The sequence below is a fragment of the Sminthopsis crassicaudata genome, chromosome 5 (genome assembly GCF_048593235.1).
Source record: "Sminthopsis crassicaudata isolate SCR6 chromosome 5, ASM4859323v1, whole genome shotgun sequence".
In the NCBI taxonomy this organism is placed as follows: Eukaryota; Metazoa; Chordata; class Mammalia; order Dasyuromorphia; family Dasyuridae; genus Sminthopsis; species Sminthopsis crassicaudata.
Window position 1 is genome coordinate 204167758 of NC_133621.1, and position 16607 is coordinate 204184364.

The window sequence follows — 16607 nt, forward strand, 5'->3', positions numbered from 1 at the left end:
ATGGTTGGATTAGTTCATAACTCCACTAATAGTATAGCCCAATTTTTCTACATTCCCCTTGAACATTTATCCTTTTCTGTCATATTAGCCAACTTGATAAGTATTAAGTGGTACTATAGAATTGTTTTAATTTGCATTTCTCTAATCAATAGTGACTGAGAGCATTTTTCATATGACTTTGATTAGCTTTGATTTCTTTGAAAACTGCTTGTATATATACTTTGATCATTTATCATTTGGGAATGACTTGCATTCTTATAAATTTAACTCAGTTCTCTCTATATTTGAAAAGTAAAGCCTTTATCCAAGATATCTGGCTCTATAAAAATTTCTTCCACTTTTTTGCTTTCCTTCTAATCTTGGCTGCATTGATTTTGTTTGTGCAAAAAGCTTTAAACTACATGTATTCAAAATTATCCACTTTACATTTTGTAATGTTCTCTATCTCTTGTCTGGTACTAAATTCTTCCCTTATCTATAGATCTGACAGATAAACTATTCCATGCTACCCTAATTTGTTTGATATCAAACTTTATGTCTAAATCACATACCCATTTTGACTTTATCTTGGTATTCAGTGTGAAATACTGGTCTATATCTAGTTTCTGTCAAACTACTTTTAAGTTTTCCTTTCCTAGCAGTATTAGGACTCAAATAATGAGTTATTGTCCCAGAAGCTTAGAGCTTTTGGTTTTATCAAATACTAAATTACTATGGTCATTTACTACAATGTATTGTGTATCTTATCTACTGCACTGATTTATCACTCTATTTCTTAGCTGGTATCGAGATTGTTTTGGTGATTATTGCTTCATAATACAGTTTGAGAACTGTTAGAGCTAGGCCATTTTCCTTAACATTTCTTTTCATTGATGCTTTGATATTTTTGACCTTTCATTCTTCCAGATGAAATTTTAAATTTTTTAAAAAATTATTTTGGTAGTGTGGTATGGCACTGAATAAATAATTTAGATAAAATTATCATTTTTATTATACTGGCTTGGCCTACCCATGAGCAATTAATATTTTCCCAATTGTTTAGACCTGACTTTATTTGTATGAAAAGTGTTTTATGATATAGATCTTGGTAGGAATTTGACAGATAGACTCCCTCAAGTATTTTATTTTATGTTATCTATAATTACTTTAAATAGAATTTTTTTCCGATCTCTTGTTGCTGGATTTTGTTGGTAATACATAGAAATGTTGATGATTTATGTGAATTTATTTTATATTCTAGAATTTTGCTAAAGTTTTAAATTATTTCAACTGTTTAAAAGTTGATTTTCTAGGATTCTTCAGGTATACCATTATATCATCTGCAAAGAGTGATAATTTTATTTCCTCACTACCTATTCTAATTCTTTTTATTATCTTATTGATAAAGATATAATTTCTAGTATAATATTAAATAATAGTGGGGATGGGCATCCTTGCTCCATCCCTGATCTTACTAGAAAGACTTCTAGCTTATCCTCATTACAGATGATGTTTGCTTATGATTTTAGATAGATTTTAAGGAAAGTTTAATTTATTCCTATGCTCTCTACTGTTTTTAATAAGAATGGGTATTCTGTTTCACAAATTTGTATGCATCATGCCTCTCATTTTTTCCTCTACAATGAATATTTGAGAATACGCACTGTTATCAATGTGAAAATAAAAATGAGGCTATTAACACAAATACACAAATACTTGAAGTTTCAAAAGTTAAACATTCTAATATTGATATATAATTTTCTATATATATTTATTCTCCAGTGGCATATAAAGTTCTTAAGAGCAAGAAGTGACTGCTTCATTTTTGTCTTTATATCTCTGTGCCTACCATATAGTAGGCAGATTCTCAATTAATTGAATAAAAGACATCCAAATATTTTAAATAAAATTTTCAAAAATTCACAAAATGAACACATTTTCTGAACATCATTTTATGTTAAACTAGAATTATATGTAAGATAATTTGCCCAACCACTTAACTCAAATTTCAAAGAAACCCAATTTAAGGGGCTTGCAATTGAATATAATTTGAGTTTAAAACTAGGGGTTGAATATATTGTATTTAACTTATACTTTCACATATTTAACATGTATTGGCTAATATGCCATCTTGGGGAGGGGGTGGTGGGAAGGAAGGGAAAAGTTGAAACAAAAGGTTTTGCAATTGTCAAATGCTGGAAAATTACCTATGCATAAAATTTTTGTAAAAAAAAAAAAAAAAAAAAAAAAATTAGGGGTTGAGGGGATAAAAAGGCTTTAAAAAAAAATGGAGTCAAGGCGCTAATAAAAATAAGGTAAATTGGGGCAGCTAGGTGGCGCAGTGGATAGAGCACTAGCCTTGAATTCAGGAGGACCAGAGTTCAAATCTGGTCTCAGACACTTAACACTTCCTAGCTGGGCAAGTCACTTAACCCCAGCCTCCCCCCCCCCCCCCAAAAAAAAAAAAAAAAAAAAAAAATATATATATATATATATATATATATATATATATGGTAAATTATTAACGCAGTAATAATTTCAGACATCAAATCTTTGGCTAACAAATATAAATTGCTAAAGCAAGCCAAGCAAAATTATACAATGGAACAATTTCACATTTTCTAAATGTTATGTTTAATTTTTTTCTCTTAAAAATGATTTCAATACAGAATAACACAAATATCATATATGTTTTTGTGCACATGAAAGTGAAACTAAGAAAAGTTCAAGTGTAGTAATATTTCAGACAGCAGATATACTGCTGAAAAGTTGAAAGACAATCTATTGTAAATCTAATATATTTCCCTCTATAGGAATGTCTTCATTTAAAAAGGTCACATGCTATGTTTTTTCAATAATGCAAATGATGACTCTCCCCTAATTCGTATATATTTGTAAATCTGGATCTTTATCCTATTGTTTATTTCCATCCTGTACTGCCAATATTTCACATTTACTGAGCACTTAAAGTATGCTAGGTATGGCTCTGTGCATAAAAATGACACTACTCAAATGCTATAGAGTCAAGCTAATGAATTTTAACATTGGCATTGACAAAATGACACCAATTGATTGTTCAACAACTAGAGTTTAATTTGTATTTAAATAAATTTATATTTGAGGATTAAAGTTGCGACTTCAATACTACTCAAAATTCTATAATGTATCAAATAGGCTTAGGTTTCATTTGTGACAAAACTGAGACTGAGACAAAGACCGCTATTCAGACAACTCTGTCCATGTGCCATCAATACTTCTTGAAGTGTCTGTTAGAGTAATATTCCTCAAGAATTTAGTTAAGTCAATTGCTTTTAATTTTTTCTGTTGAAAAAGTTGAAACGTCTTAAGCTATCTAAAACTTTGTTTAGGGTCAGTAGGCACACTTTTAAAAATCATAAGTATTTAAATATTGTTAAAAGATCTCATGTACCTTGTCCAGTCTGACATCTCCGGCCACTTTCAAAAGAGAAAAGATTTGAGTCATAGCCATAACGACGCAAACAAAGATAATGCCATTTTACAGCATCTCTTTTACGGGTGTGTAAAATCAACTCTGTGTCTGTAAGCTCCATTATGCCAGAACCCAGTTCATTGCCATCATCATCCACGTTAATGACCTTTAAAAAAGAAATACAACAAAGACTTCAGCTAATATAGTAACAGTTAATAATAGGTAGCATCTATATAGCACTGACTATATGCTAGGCACTTCAGCAAAATCAATAATTTTTCTACCAACTGATCTAGATTTTTCTCCCCCTCCCTCCCTTCCTCTCTCTCCCCCCCCCCCCTCTCTCTCACACACACACACACACACAGTTTGCCAATTCAATAGAAGAATAAAAAGGCTTCAGTTGATTCATTCCTTCAATTAATATTTATTGCAGGATTACTATGTAAATAGGATTATGTACTATAATACAGCTAGTACAGGGAGAATATTATTAAAACATGGTACTTATGTAGGACTAGAAAGATTTTAGAGAGCATCTAGTCCTGGGTTTGTAATTCTAAGAAGTACAGGTCTGTACATATAAACATGGAAAGTTAAAGTGTAAGGAAATATGTGGCTAAATGCTAAATGTGTAATATAGTGAGCAATACAGGAAATAGAAACAGAAATATCATCATGGACTAGAGGGGAACCTCAAAGGTAGTAGGACTTTGCTATTTGCTTGTTTGAACTGAGACACATAGGAAGGATAAGAAAGGATAATGGAGAAGTCAGGCAGTTAGGGGCATGAAAGGAGACAGAATTATGGATTGACAATGAACAAATGATCAAATGATCAAATGTGGGAATGGGAAAGACATGTTTACTTAAAATAAAATCAAATAAGGAAGTATGGGTACAATATTAACATCTGTGTGACTTCAGTGCAATAGGAAAATAATAAATATGACATTTTAATGCAACTAAAAATATGACTTTATAAATCTTAGGACTCATAACTAAAGGAAAGCAATGAAAGCACTTAGCTTTCTCAAAAAGAAATGATTAAACAAAAGAATAAGAGTATAAATATATGTAAAAATATTTTCATATATCTAAATCCACAATCCTATGAAAGAAAGCATGTTAGCAGAGAAATTAAGGGGAAGACAGAAGAGTTGTCATTGTGAGATTGCCCAGAAATAGAGGCTGTGGATGCCATTCTTGACTGACAGCACATATCTGGCAAGGAGACAAGCTGAGAATGACACATAAAATTTAAAGAGTTTTAAGATCTTCAAAGTGCTTTACATATGTTATTTCATTTGAGTCTCAAAATGGCCCTACAAGAGAGGTCCCATAAGTTTTACCATCACCCCTATTTTAAAGATGAAGAAAGTGGGGTTTCACAGAGATGAAGCAACTTGACTTTGGCCACAGTCTGTACATGTGAGGGCAAGATCTAAATCCAGGATTCCTAAAATGCATAATTGTGTCTACACTGTCATAATTTTTGCTTTCAGAGATAAGATATAAGCATCATTGTGCTACATGAAGAGTCAGGAGGTCAGGGAAGCACTCAGGCACATGCGGGGAATGGGAAGAAACTCAGTTGACCTGGGTATCTATGTGAAATTTTTGCTAAAAACAAAGTAAATGATAAAGTCTTGATTTTCTCTGCCAATCATTTCATCTCTATGAAAGATTTTCTCTCTTAAAATGGGGCATATGTAGAAACTGTTCACTAGAACCCAGTTGTGAACAAAGAGGAGGAACAAATTAAAAAAAAAAAAAAAAGTAAAAATGATTGAAAACTTGGGAGAAAACAGCCCATGTCATCTTAAGAGTTGGTAAGTAACAAAAGAAGCAAAAATTGGTCATTGTTTGGCAAACTTCAAGAAAGACTTTAAAAAAACTGACAAATGTGGAAGGCATGATTCAAAATGAAGGAACAACCAGAATAGGAAGCTCTCAATCAATCAACTATTATTTAATTAAATATCTATCATAGATCAGGCACAAAGAATATAAAGACAAAAAAGGAAAGTTCTTTGGCTAAAAGGAACAGGTAAACAAGAAAAGGGAAGGGAAAGGACAAAGTATTTATCAAGAACTCACTATGTCTCACCTCAACTCTGTGAGTTAGATGCTATTATTATCTCCATTTTCCAGCTGAGATTCAGTGACTTGCTCAGAATTACACAACTAGTAAGTGATTGAGAAGAAGCTGGATTTGAACTCAGGTTCAGCATTCTATTCACTACATTATCTAATTGCCTAAATATAAATCTTTACAAAAAATGTATACAAAATTAATAAATACAAAATTTGGGGGGAAGGCACTAGCAGTTAGGGAGAGGGTGAGATCTTATATAGGTGATGTCTGAATGTGCAAGAAACTAGGTACTCTAATAAAAATGAAGCTAAAAAAAGAACACATCTTAGGCAAGAAAGGATAACCTGTGCTAAAGCATAGAGACTTGACATAAAATCATTATATGTGAGAAACATGAAGAATAGTGTAAGTAGATCACAGAGGATAAGAAATAAGGTAAGTGCATAATAAATACAAAATAGAAGCTTTTGTGTTTGATCTTTAATAGGGAATCAATGGAGACTTCTGAGTCACATCTGTGATTTGAGGAAATTAATCAATCAATATATTTTTTAATATCTTAAAAAACTTTTTCAATAGTATTTTATTTTTCTAAATACATGTAAACATAATTTTCTTTTTTTAAAAAGTGATTTTTTCATTTCCCCACTTCCCCAATGGGTAAATGTTAGGCTTTATTATAACCTTTTTTGGGTTATTAAAAAAAATTTTTTTTCAATACACATAAAAAGATAGTTTTCAACAGCTTTTTTGTAAGACTGCATTCCAATTTTCTCTCTGTCCATCACTTTCCCCCTCCCAAAGACCGCAAATAATCTGACATAATGTACATACTTTTCAACATTCATTTTTGTAAGATTTTGAGTTCCAAATTTATTTATCTTCTCCTTTCCCTTACTCTCCCCTCTCCCCAAGAAAGCAAAGAATCTGATACAATGACTTTAAACATCTATCAGCCTGCTCATCATTTCTTTTAGAATAATACTCCATTACCTACATATACCACAACTTATTCAGCCATTCTCCAGCTGATGGGCACCTACTCAATTTCTAGTTTCTTGCCACTACATAAAGAGCTGCTGCAAACATTTTTGCACATGTGGGTCCCTTTTCCTACTTTATGATTTCCTTGGAACACAGACCTATTAGTAGTACTGCTGGATTAAAGGGTATGCAGTTTTATAGTCCTTTGGACATAGTTCCAAATTGCTCTTCAGAATGCTTGGATCATTTCACAATTCCATCAAGAGTGCACTAGTGTCCCAGTTTTCCTACACCCCCTCCAAAACATTTATCATGATCTTTTCCTATCATCTTAGCCAATCTGAGAAGTGTTAGATAATACCTCAGAATTGTTCTAGTTTTCATTTCTCTGATCAACAGTTCAATCAATATATATTAAGCACTTATTATGGACCAGACAGTCACCTGCCTTAAGAAACACATAATACAAAGGGGAGATAATACATAGATATATACAAAGCAAGTTATATACAGGAGAAGCTGAAAATAACTTAGAGGGAAAGCATTAAAATTAAGAGGGGGTGGGAAAGGCTTCCAGTAAGAGATGAAATTTTAGTCGGGACTTAAAGGAGGCCAGAGAGATCAGAGGTCGGAACAGAATATGGAGAGTGTTCTAGGGAAGAAGATTCACCACAGACCCTTGGGCCAAGTTAGGAGAAAGAATAGAAATGATAATCCAAGAAAGGAGACTAAATCTCAAAAACTAAATTCTAATAATGCAATCACAAATTATCCTAATAAGGAAGAAAAGGAGAAGTTATCTAAAGAATCAATATTATTTTGGAGGGAATATTCTGATGACCTCAGATTTTTTTAAAGGAAATATAAAAATGGGGGCTGAGTCATAGACTATGTGATTAATGTCAGAAAGTGAAGTCCCCCAAATAAACTAAGGTTTTGAAAAATGTTTAGAAAACAAACCAAGCCAAAAGGGTTTTGGAGGCAAGGCATACTAAAAGTAAGGAGTAAATGAAGAAAAGGATAATTTCATTGCCTAGGGAAAATAGTACAATCTTTATATATGACTCAAATCAAGTAGAAGTTGTCATCTAATATTTTGTTTACAGTAATTATTTAAATTACATTTTCAATGTATATTGAATTTTCAATTTATAAGGAACTTTACAAAAAGTACCACATACATATTTACATATTTCATAACATATAAAATGATCTTCAAGCTGGTGTGGGTCAAATAAATTTGGTTAAAAGGGATGGCAAGATAGAGGAGAACATACATATTATAGTTAGGTATTCTCTTCATGAATTTAAGTTTTGAAATTAAGATTAATGATATAACCTAACTGATAAAAAGTAAAAATATTTGAACAAGCAATTTTCAGATGAACACTTTAAAACTATCTATAGTCGTAATAAAAAAATGCTCTAAATCACTACTGATTAAAGAAATGTAAATTAAAACAACTCTGAGATAGTATCTTACACATATCAGATTGGCTAAGATGATAAAAGAAAATGACAAAATGTTGGCGGGGATGTGGACAAACTAAGACAATATATAATGCCCCATTGATAGAGCTATGAGCTGATCCAACCATTCTGGAGAGCAATCTCGAACTATGTCCAACTAAAGAACTGCATATGCCCTTTGATCCAGCAAAACCATTAATAGGTCTACATCCCAAAGAGATCATTAAAAAAGGGGAAAGGACCCACAAAAATATTTATAGCAGTTTTTTGTGGTGGCAAAGAATTAGAAATTGAGGGAATGAACATTAATTAGGGAATGGCTGAGTAAGTTGTGACATAGGAATATAATGGAATACTATTGTTTTATAAGAAATGAGAGCAGGTTGATTTCAGAAAAACCTGGAAAGAGTTACAAATTGATACTGAGAGAAGTGAGTAGAACCAGGAGAACATTGTGCACAGTAATAGCAACATTGTGTGATGAACAACTATAACAGACTTAGGTCATCTCAGCAACACAGTGATCCAAGAAAATTCGAAAAGACTTGACAAGGAAAATGCCATTCACATAGATTGGAATCTGAATGAAGATCAATATGGAAATATCTTTAACATGATAGGACATGTATAGTCATCTTGTACTGCTTGCTGTCTTGAGGATGGAGGAAGGAAGGTTAAGAAAGAAGGGAGAAAAATTTGAAACTCAAAATGTTACAAAAATAAATATTGAAAAATATCTTTATATGTAATTGGAAAAAAAAACTATTAAGTGAGGGAAAGAAAATTCTAGAACAGATTAATAAATCAATTGAGAGTATTTAGGAAATGATGAATACGAAAAACCAGAAGTAAATGGCATGGATAAATAAGTAAATAAGCATTTATTAAGTGCTTACTATATGCCAGGAACTGAGTTCCTGAGGCTACAAAAAGATGTAAAAGACATTCTGGACTTAAAGAAGTTCACAATTTAATGAGGAAGAAAACAAGATAAGGATAAATGATTTTATAACATCAATAAGAGGGCCATGACTTTCCCTTCCCCCCAAAAAAAGTATTAACAAATTAAAATACTGTTTTAGAACAATTAAATTGATGGTTATATGTAGAATATATTAAAGAGGGTGACACTGGTGGTAGGAAAGCTACACAAGAGTGTAGCCATAAAATACTCAGGCTATGGCAATGTCATTGTAAACCAAAAGAAAGGAAAAAACACACAATAACATGAAGAAAAAAAAACAGGACTTGATAAATGGATGACAAGGACTCAGGTGGGCTAGGGGAGATAGGATAAGAGAGAGGGAGGAAGAGGCACAGGGACAGGGGAGGTTTTAGGGAAGCCAAGTAAGAGGAATGAATTTTGAATTAGGTGAAGTTTGAGCTGAGAGAGGGAACCCCAAATGGAAATGCCTAGTAGTCAGAAGATACACAAATCAATTAGGAAGAATTTATGATGTAGTCCCTGCTTTTCAAAACCCACCTAATGAACCAAAGCTTTTTTGGTTTAAAATATATGTCTGATCTAAAGAGGGAAAAAACCCCACTTGAAATGCTACCTAATGAAAACTATGCCAACAATCTTATAAAATAATTGAGAATATTGAATTTAATATTATGTTCCTGAAGTTGTTTATAAAACAAAGTTGTGTGTGTGTGTGTGTGTGACACACAGAGAGACAAAATGACCAACCGACAGGAGAGGAGAAGAAAGAAAGACATTTCTGGGATACCTTTTCTTGCTCCTAAAGGAGATTTTATAGAAGGGATCAATTTGTTTGGATTGAAGCTTATACTTGTCACTTCCTACTATAGCCAGTTCCCTTCAAGTTCTTTTTAACATGTTGGCTCTAATCATCTCTAAATTAGCAGTCCTAATAGTTAATCCTATCATAAATGACTATGTACTGACTAAAATGTTCTCCAATCACATATACCACATGAAAGACAGGCCTTTGTGAAAGGTGTCTTTATTCTTTACTTTCAGATGCTGTAAGGTTAATATTACCAAATATATGATACCTGGCTATTATTGTACAAAAATTATTTTCAGAGTTAGAAATTTTACTTACCTTAAACTTGCTTCGATGATTATCTGGGACAGTTTCTTTATCTGGACAGCTACAACAGCTACCCATGACTTCTTTAGAAGACCATGTGATCTCTATATAAAAAGATGATTTACAGAAAAATTAATTATATGTGATTCATAAGTTTAACACACAGGGATAAAAAAATATCTAAAGAGAACATAAACATAATATGTAAAGATATGATGATGAAAATAGATATTTACATTTCTATTGTATTTTACAGTTTACAAAATGTTTTCCTCACAACCACTACCCTATGAGGCAGCACAAGTATTATTATGATCCCCATTTTACAGATAGAATGAAGGAACTGAGATTAAGTTAAGTGCTTTGATTATACCTGTGGGTATTAAATGTCAAAGCTAAGATTTGTTCTAGGCCTCCTAAGTGCAGATTCAGTATTCTTTCTAGTACATCATGCTCTCTCTTGCTATATGATTCATACAATTTTAGAATAAGGGAATCAATATAATACCAGTTTTGTAGTTTTCTCTAACAGATGTCTTTGGATAATTGCCTGTGAGACTGACACAGTCCATCAGAAAGCATTTTAATGACTAAATACATTGAAAGCTGTATCTAGATCATTTTAGAAGCTAGGCTATGAATTTCCTGAAATATACAACCTTTATGTATATGGAAATTTTTTTTCTTCTGATGTTTAAATTCAGTGTTTGAAAAAGAGACAATATATAATCGATATGTTAGAAATTTAATAATTTTAAATCACAATATGAAGAAAGATATATTGATTCTACCAAATGTCAGGTAGTCTACCAACTAAGTTACCACCAGCAGAGGGCTCTCAAACTATTTTTCAGAAGAAGAAAATCCTTATATCTGTTTCTCCCTCAAAACGCAACTAACAACATAATACATAGTATTAGGAATGTGATTCACAAAACTTAAAACTATAAACCCATATTATGAAGTTACAAGTTTTCCAAGTTTAGGAACTTTATTAGTTTGGGGGTGGGGTTAGGAGATAGCTGAAGGGCCTCCTGTTAAAAATCATCACATTTCAGTCCACCAAAGTATTATTTGAGGAATCTCCATTGACTAGTAAGGGACTTTTCCCACTTCCCTAAACACATTATGATAATTTATATAGTTTCTTTCATGCCACTCTCCCACTAAAGACATCACCAAAATAATACCAAAAGTTAGGGATTTTCAATAATGTGAAAGTAATTAAGAAAATCAGTTTTGTTTCTAAAGAATCTTTAATAATGGAGTACAATAAATACTTTACATGTATAAAGACAAAAAAAAAAAAAAAGCAGCTTTAAAAAGAACCCTGAAGCATTTTGAAAAGAGAGCTACCAATATTCTAAACGACAGCTGCATTAATGAAATAAGACGTCTAAATTAATTATTTTTATAGAAAACTATGAAAAAAACAAACCTTTCACTTACCTAGATTTAGCCATTAATATGCTTAATCTCTGCTGCAACATCAGGACTTTAATCATACTTCAAAATACCATACTTTGCTTGCTTACATAACCTAGGAATGTTAAAAATAAGAGATGTCAAAATTTTTAAATAATTTATAAAAATGTTGGGAGTTCTATCAATCTTATTTGGATTCCAGTTCAAAGTGTCAAAATCCTAAAAAGGGGGTTAAATGATTGTACATCAAATATCTCTGCAAGAGTTTTTCAATTTTTCCATTTTCCTATTACATTATATATGCCTATCAACATGAAATGTGGCTTTTCCAAAAGTGAAAAAATAAAATCTAATGTATGAGGTACTAAAGGTTAAGTTATGGTTCATTTGCCATTGAGAAGCACTGGGAAAGTAACTGTTCTCAAAGAGTATATGAAGGCAATTTCCCCCAGAGGGCCTTGAGACTTTAGATGTTAAATTACTACAGATTAAACAAAATTTATAAACAATCAATATAAAATTTACTTGCCTGGGCACAATTCCTAATATTAAATGTAAGCAAAAACTTTGGGAACCATTGGACTAGATGATTTCTTAAGAGTTACTTTTATTAGTTTAGGTTCCAACAACTCTGGCATAGGCTATTTTGATAGTGTCCTTAATTTATTTTACAGTTACTACCCTTTCTCTTATCCAAACCATCTTTCACAACATCAAAGTGCTATTTCTAAAAGTATAGAACCATGTCTTTTCCCATCTCAAGAAATTCTACTAGTTCCCATATTATTTCTAAGATCAAATATAAACTATGTTCCAAATATAAAGCCCTTCACAAATAGCTATAAATCACCTCTCAACTTATATATTACTCACCAACAAAAACTTTCCATTTCAATCAAATTATTCTACTTGTTATTCCTCATACACAATATCCCATGTTCTACACCTCCATGTTTTTAACCAAAGCTATGCCTAATACTTAAAAATGTATTCCCACTTGTTATTTTTTTAAAACTCTTAAAATTGCTAGTTTCCTTTAATAATCAGGGCAAGTGCTATCTCCCACATGAGACTGGCCATTTCTGATCCTTCTAGTTGTCCTCCCCCCTCTGAAATTATTTCCTGTTCACACACAAATATAGTGAACATGCTTCCATTGATAAAATGCAAGTTCTTTGAGAAACTCCTTAAATTTTGTTTTTATATCTTGAGAGCAAATTCAGTATCTTATTCAAGGAAAAATTAGCATAGCCTGAATGGAGTATATATTGTTCTAAGATATTTATTTTGCCCAGCAGAAAAAGTCTCCCATTTCATTGAAAAAGTAAAGGTCATTCATTGCAAGCTCTTCCATCTCCCCCATTCTACATCTCAATGCTCTTCCAATTCCCTGTCCATTGAAAAAAAGAGTTTCTTCCAATTGCCAAATGGAAGTCCAGAATTTCTATAAGTAGCTCATAAGCCCTTGCCCTCGGTTTTTCCAACTTCTCAAGGAATATATGCCGCTTTTCCCTTGCTCCCTCCCTGTTTTCTTCTTTTGCTCATTTTTAAATCTTTAATCACCCATCTTTAAAAAAAAATTAATTTTGCCCAACAATCTCCTCAGTTTAATACCTTGTTTCATTCCTTTCTTTCAAAATCAAATTATTCTCATTTGCTATTTGGCTTTTCCATTTTCAATTTTTTTTAAATTCCTTGCATTATGGTTTCATCTCATCCATGTGACTCTCCAGCTATCAACTAAACCCAAATTCTTTTTTCATCCCTCAAACTTCTAAAGTTATTTATGACTTTTTTTGGTTTGTTGTTGTTTTTATGAAGTAATTGAGGTTAAGTCACTTGCCCTGGTTCATAGCTATTAAGTGTTAAAGATCTGAGGCCAAATTTGAACTTAGGTCCTAACTTCAGTCATATAGTAGGCCTTATTTAAATGCTTATTGTCTTCTCCCTTCTCTATGTCTTCTCATTGTACCCTCTCAAGTTATGTTCTGATCTATATTAGATGACTACCAAATCTATCAAGCTGTAATCTGTCTCATTTCTAGTCACATAGCAACCTTTAAATTTAGCACCTCATCACCTTTCCTATGGGTTATTGCAATGGCTTTCTAATTGATATCTCAGATAATATTCTCTCTTCTTCATAGCTACTAAAGTTACTTTCCTGGAAACACAGTATGACCATGTACTCCCATACTGAGTAACTTCTAGGATCAAATAGAAATGGCTTTTCATGGCACTTAAAACACTCCACAATTGGGTTCTGGATTACCTTTCTATGATTATTAACTCTTTACAAATTCAATAGTCTAGGCAAATTGGCCTTGCTGTTCCTCATAAATGATATTCTATCTTCTGTTTATGGAAATTTACATAGACTGTATCTCATTTTTCAATGCACTTCTCTGAAGTTTAGGATTTTAGTCTTCCTGCAAATCTCAATTCAAATATTACCTCCTTCCTAAGGCTTCACTAAGTGCTATTGTCTCTTCCTACCCCCCCCCAAAAAAGGTATTTTGTATATGCTTATATGTCTATTTGCTTATTTATCTTCCTTAATATATATAATCCTTGAAACCATTTTTGTCTTCATATCTCCATTTCTTATATCACACTAATATTCATATACTGCATTCATATTCATCAAATTTATATACCATTAATTATTCAGCTATTTCCCAAATGATGGGCACTCCCTTAGTTTTTAGTATTTTGCCACCACAAAAAGAAATTTTCAAAAGGGATTGTTTTTGTATATATGGGACCTTCTTGACAAGTTTTAATCTTAGAGCTGTTCGGAGTCCTCAAAGATTCTCTTCCTTGCCCAAGGTCACAAAAAGCCAAGATGGGTCAGAGGCAGGATTTGAACCCAGGTGTTCGTATTCAAATTTTCAATTCAATAAAAACATTAACCACTTATATTTATCTGTGTTAACGGCTAGAGACACAAATAAGAAAAAAATAAAGACAGTCTTTGTTCCACCATGCCCATGCCTATGCTATTCCTCATACAGGAAATACAAGCAATAAGTAACAGTGGGGATTTCAATCCAGCCCTCTTGATACTAAATCCCGTATCCTTCCATCTCAAATTATTCTATTCTAATAACAATACTCTAGGAATGACTATCTTTGGAAGTAAAGCATTGCATTTACTCTCCAATGTGGGTGATGTGTTAAGATTAGTCTTGTTAAGCAACTTCCCCTTTAAATTCAAGACTCCTGACTCCAGACCCCAGTGTTCTGATCCACTGTCACACTAGCTACTTCCATTAGAATTTAAATTCTTTGAGGGCAGGTACCCTCCTTCTTTCTGTTATCATTTGTACCCACAACACAATAAATGCTTAATAAATGCTTTTTGACTTGACTTTGACTTTCTCACTTCTTGTTTTTCAATATCTGTTTAGCTTTCCTGTTCCCCTCCTCCCTCTTTGCCATGTTAGGTTTCTCAGTGGCAAATATTACATTAGTTACCCTCCCAGGTACAGTTCTGGGTTAACAGGAATTGTTCAGTCGTTTTCAATAATATCTGACTTTTTATGATCCCATTGGGAGTTTTCTTGGCAAAGAGATTGGAATGGTTTGCCATTTCCTTTTTTAGGTCATTTTTACAAGATGATTGAAGCAAACAGGGTTAAGTGACTTGCCCAGGTCAGTGTTTGAGGCCAGATTTGAACTCTGGAAGAAGAGTCTTCCTGACTCCAAGCCTGGTATCTGCCACCTACCTACCCTGAATTAACAGGATGCTTGAATTACAAACCATAAGGAAGGATGTTAACCTCTATCCAAAGCACTATGGTAACACATTTAAATGGCACATATAAATTTACAAAGGTTTACAGAGCACACTTCTTATCTCAAAACATCTGAAGTAGACAGGACAAGTATTGATATTCCTCCTCAACTTTATAGTACTGAGGCTGAAAGATTAAAGGACTTGCCTTAAGATCACACAGCTTTGTCTCTAGCACTTTGTGTTAGAGACAAAGGATGAACACAGGTATGCCTCTTAAGTCCCCATATAATACCAAAATTCACTCAGGCAAGAGTTATTCTGTACCATTATTTTGTACCAATAATTTTGATGCTTTGTTGTTTATTTTCTAGTTATTTCATCAAAGATTAAGAGGAAAAGACACCAAATTTAAAACTGTGCATGTGATTACTCCAATCAATCAATAAGCTTTTATTATGGACTACTTTGTACCAGGCAACTGGTACAAAGTTAAAGAAAAAGTTAAAGAGTGCCTGCCTTCAAAGAAGTATACCTTCCAATAGGGAAAACCACATGTAGCATAAACAAAATAAAAAAATACATACAAAATCAAGTTTTCAGAGGGAGTGCAGCTGAGAGAAACAAGAAAAACTGAACACAGAATGTACTATAAGTTGCTACTTCATAGAAACTCTTGGAAAAAATTAACTGGAAATGGTGATTGTAAATATAAATACTAGTTAAGCTATGGTACAGAACTTAGTAAATTGAACTGTGATATTAAGACTGATAGAAAAACATGGCATCTAAAATGGCAAGCAATTTAAGAAACAAAGAGAAAATAGATAATAAAGGATTTAGAGGTAATTTTCTATACTGATACTCTAGGCTAAATCTGACATAGGTCGGTCCTACAATTAGTTGCACTTATTTGAAATACATGAATTGCCTGTAATTTTCAGTCCAAATAGGAAGTGAACTTAATGTAGAAAGGTGACATTTTGGCAATTAAAAATTAAGTTGCTTTGAAGAAATGAGACTGAAAGCAACATCAGTGTCTGTAAGTGAGGAAAACTCAAATTTTACAATGGCAAGGAAAGGCTTTTTATTAAAGATACACCACCAATTCATGTAGGCACAGTTCTCCACATGTACCACAGTCCCTTTTCTTAATCAATAGTAAGTGTCAATTGCAGCTAATATCCCAGTCACTAATATAGATAGGTAGGCAATGTGTGATCTAGGAGAAGTAGATACACATTCCTGAAATGCAATTTGGTGACATTTATCCAGATTTTGATTCCCAACAACAGAATCCAGGATCAGGATGCTTCTCCAAAAATAAAAGAAAAGGGGAGCCACAGGTAACCCTAGAGAACTTCTAAATTTAACTTTATGTATTAAAGTTATTTTTTGATTTTT

At 32.6% G+C, this 16607-nt stretch overlaps 1 protein-coding gene across 4 annotated transcripts in view; it reads right to left on the minus strand.

The window, feature by feature from the left end:
- Positions 1-16607, minus strand: part of FRS2 (fibroblast growth factor receptor substrate 2) — a 106139-nt gene that overhangs the window by 12555 nt on the left and 76977 nt on the right. For all 4 annotated transcript variants that reach the window (XM_074269644.1, XM_074269645.1, XM_074269647.1 and 1 more), the window contains 3 exons: positions 11492-11582; positions 10055-10146; positions 3410-3596 (listed from right to left, as the gene is read on the minus strand). In XM_074269644.1, coding sequence (XP_074125745.1) covers positions 3410-3596; positions 10055-10120 — 253 coding nt within the window. In that variant the 5' untranslated portion in view covers positions 10121-10146; positions 11492-11582. The remainder of the gene's footprint in view (positions 1-3409; positions 3597-10054; positions 10147-11491; positions 11583-16607) is intronic.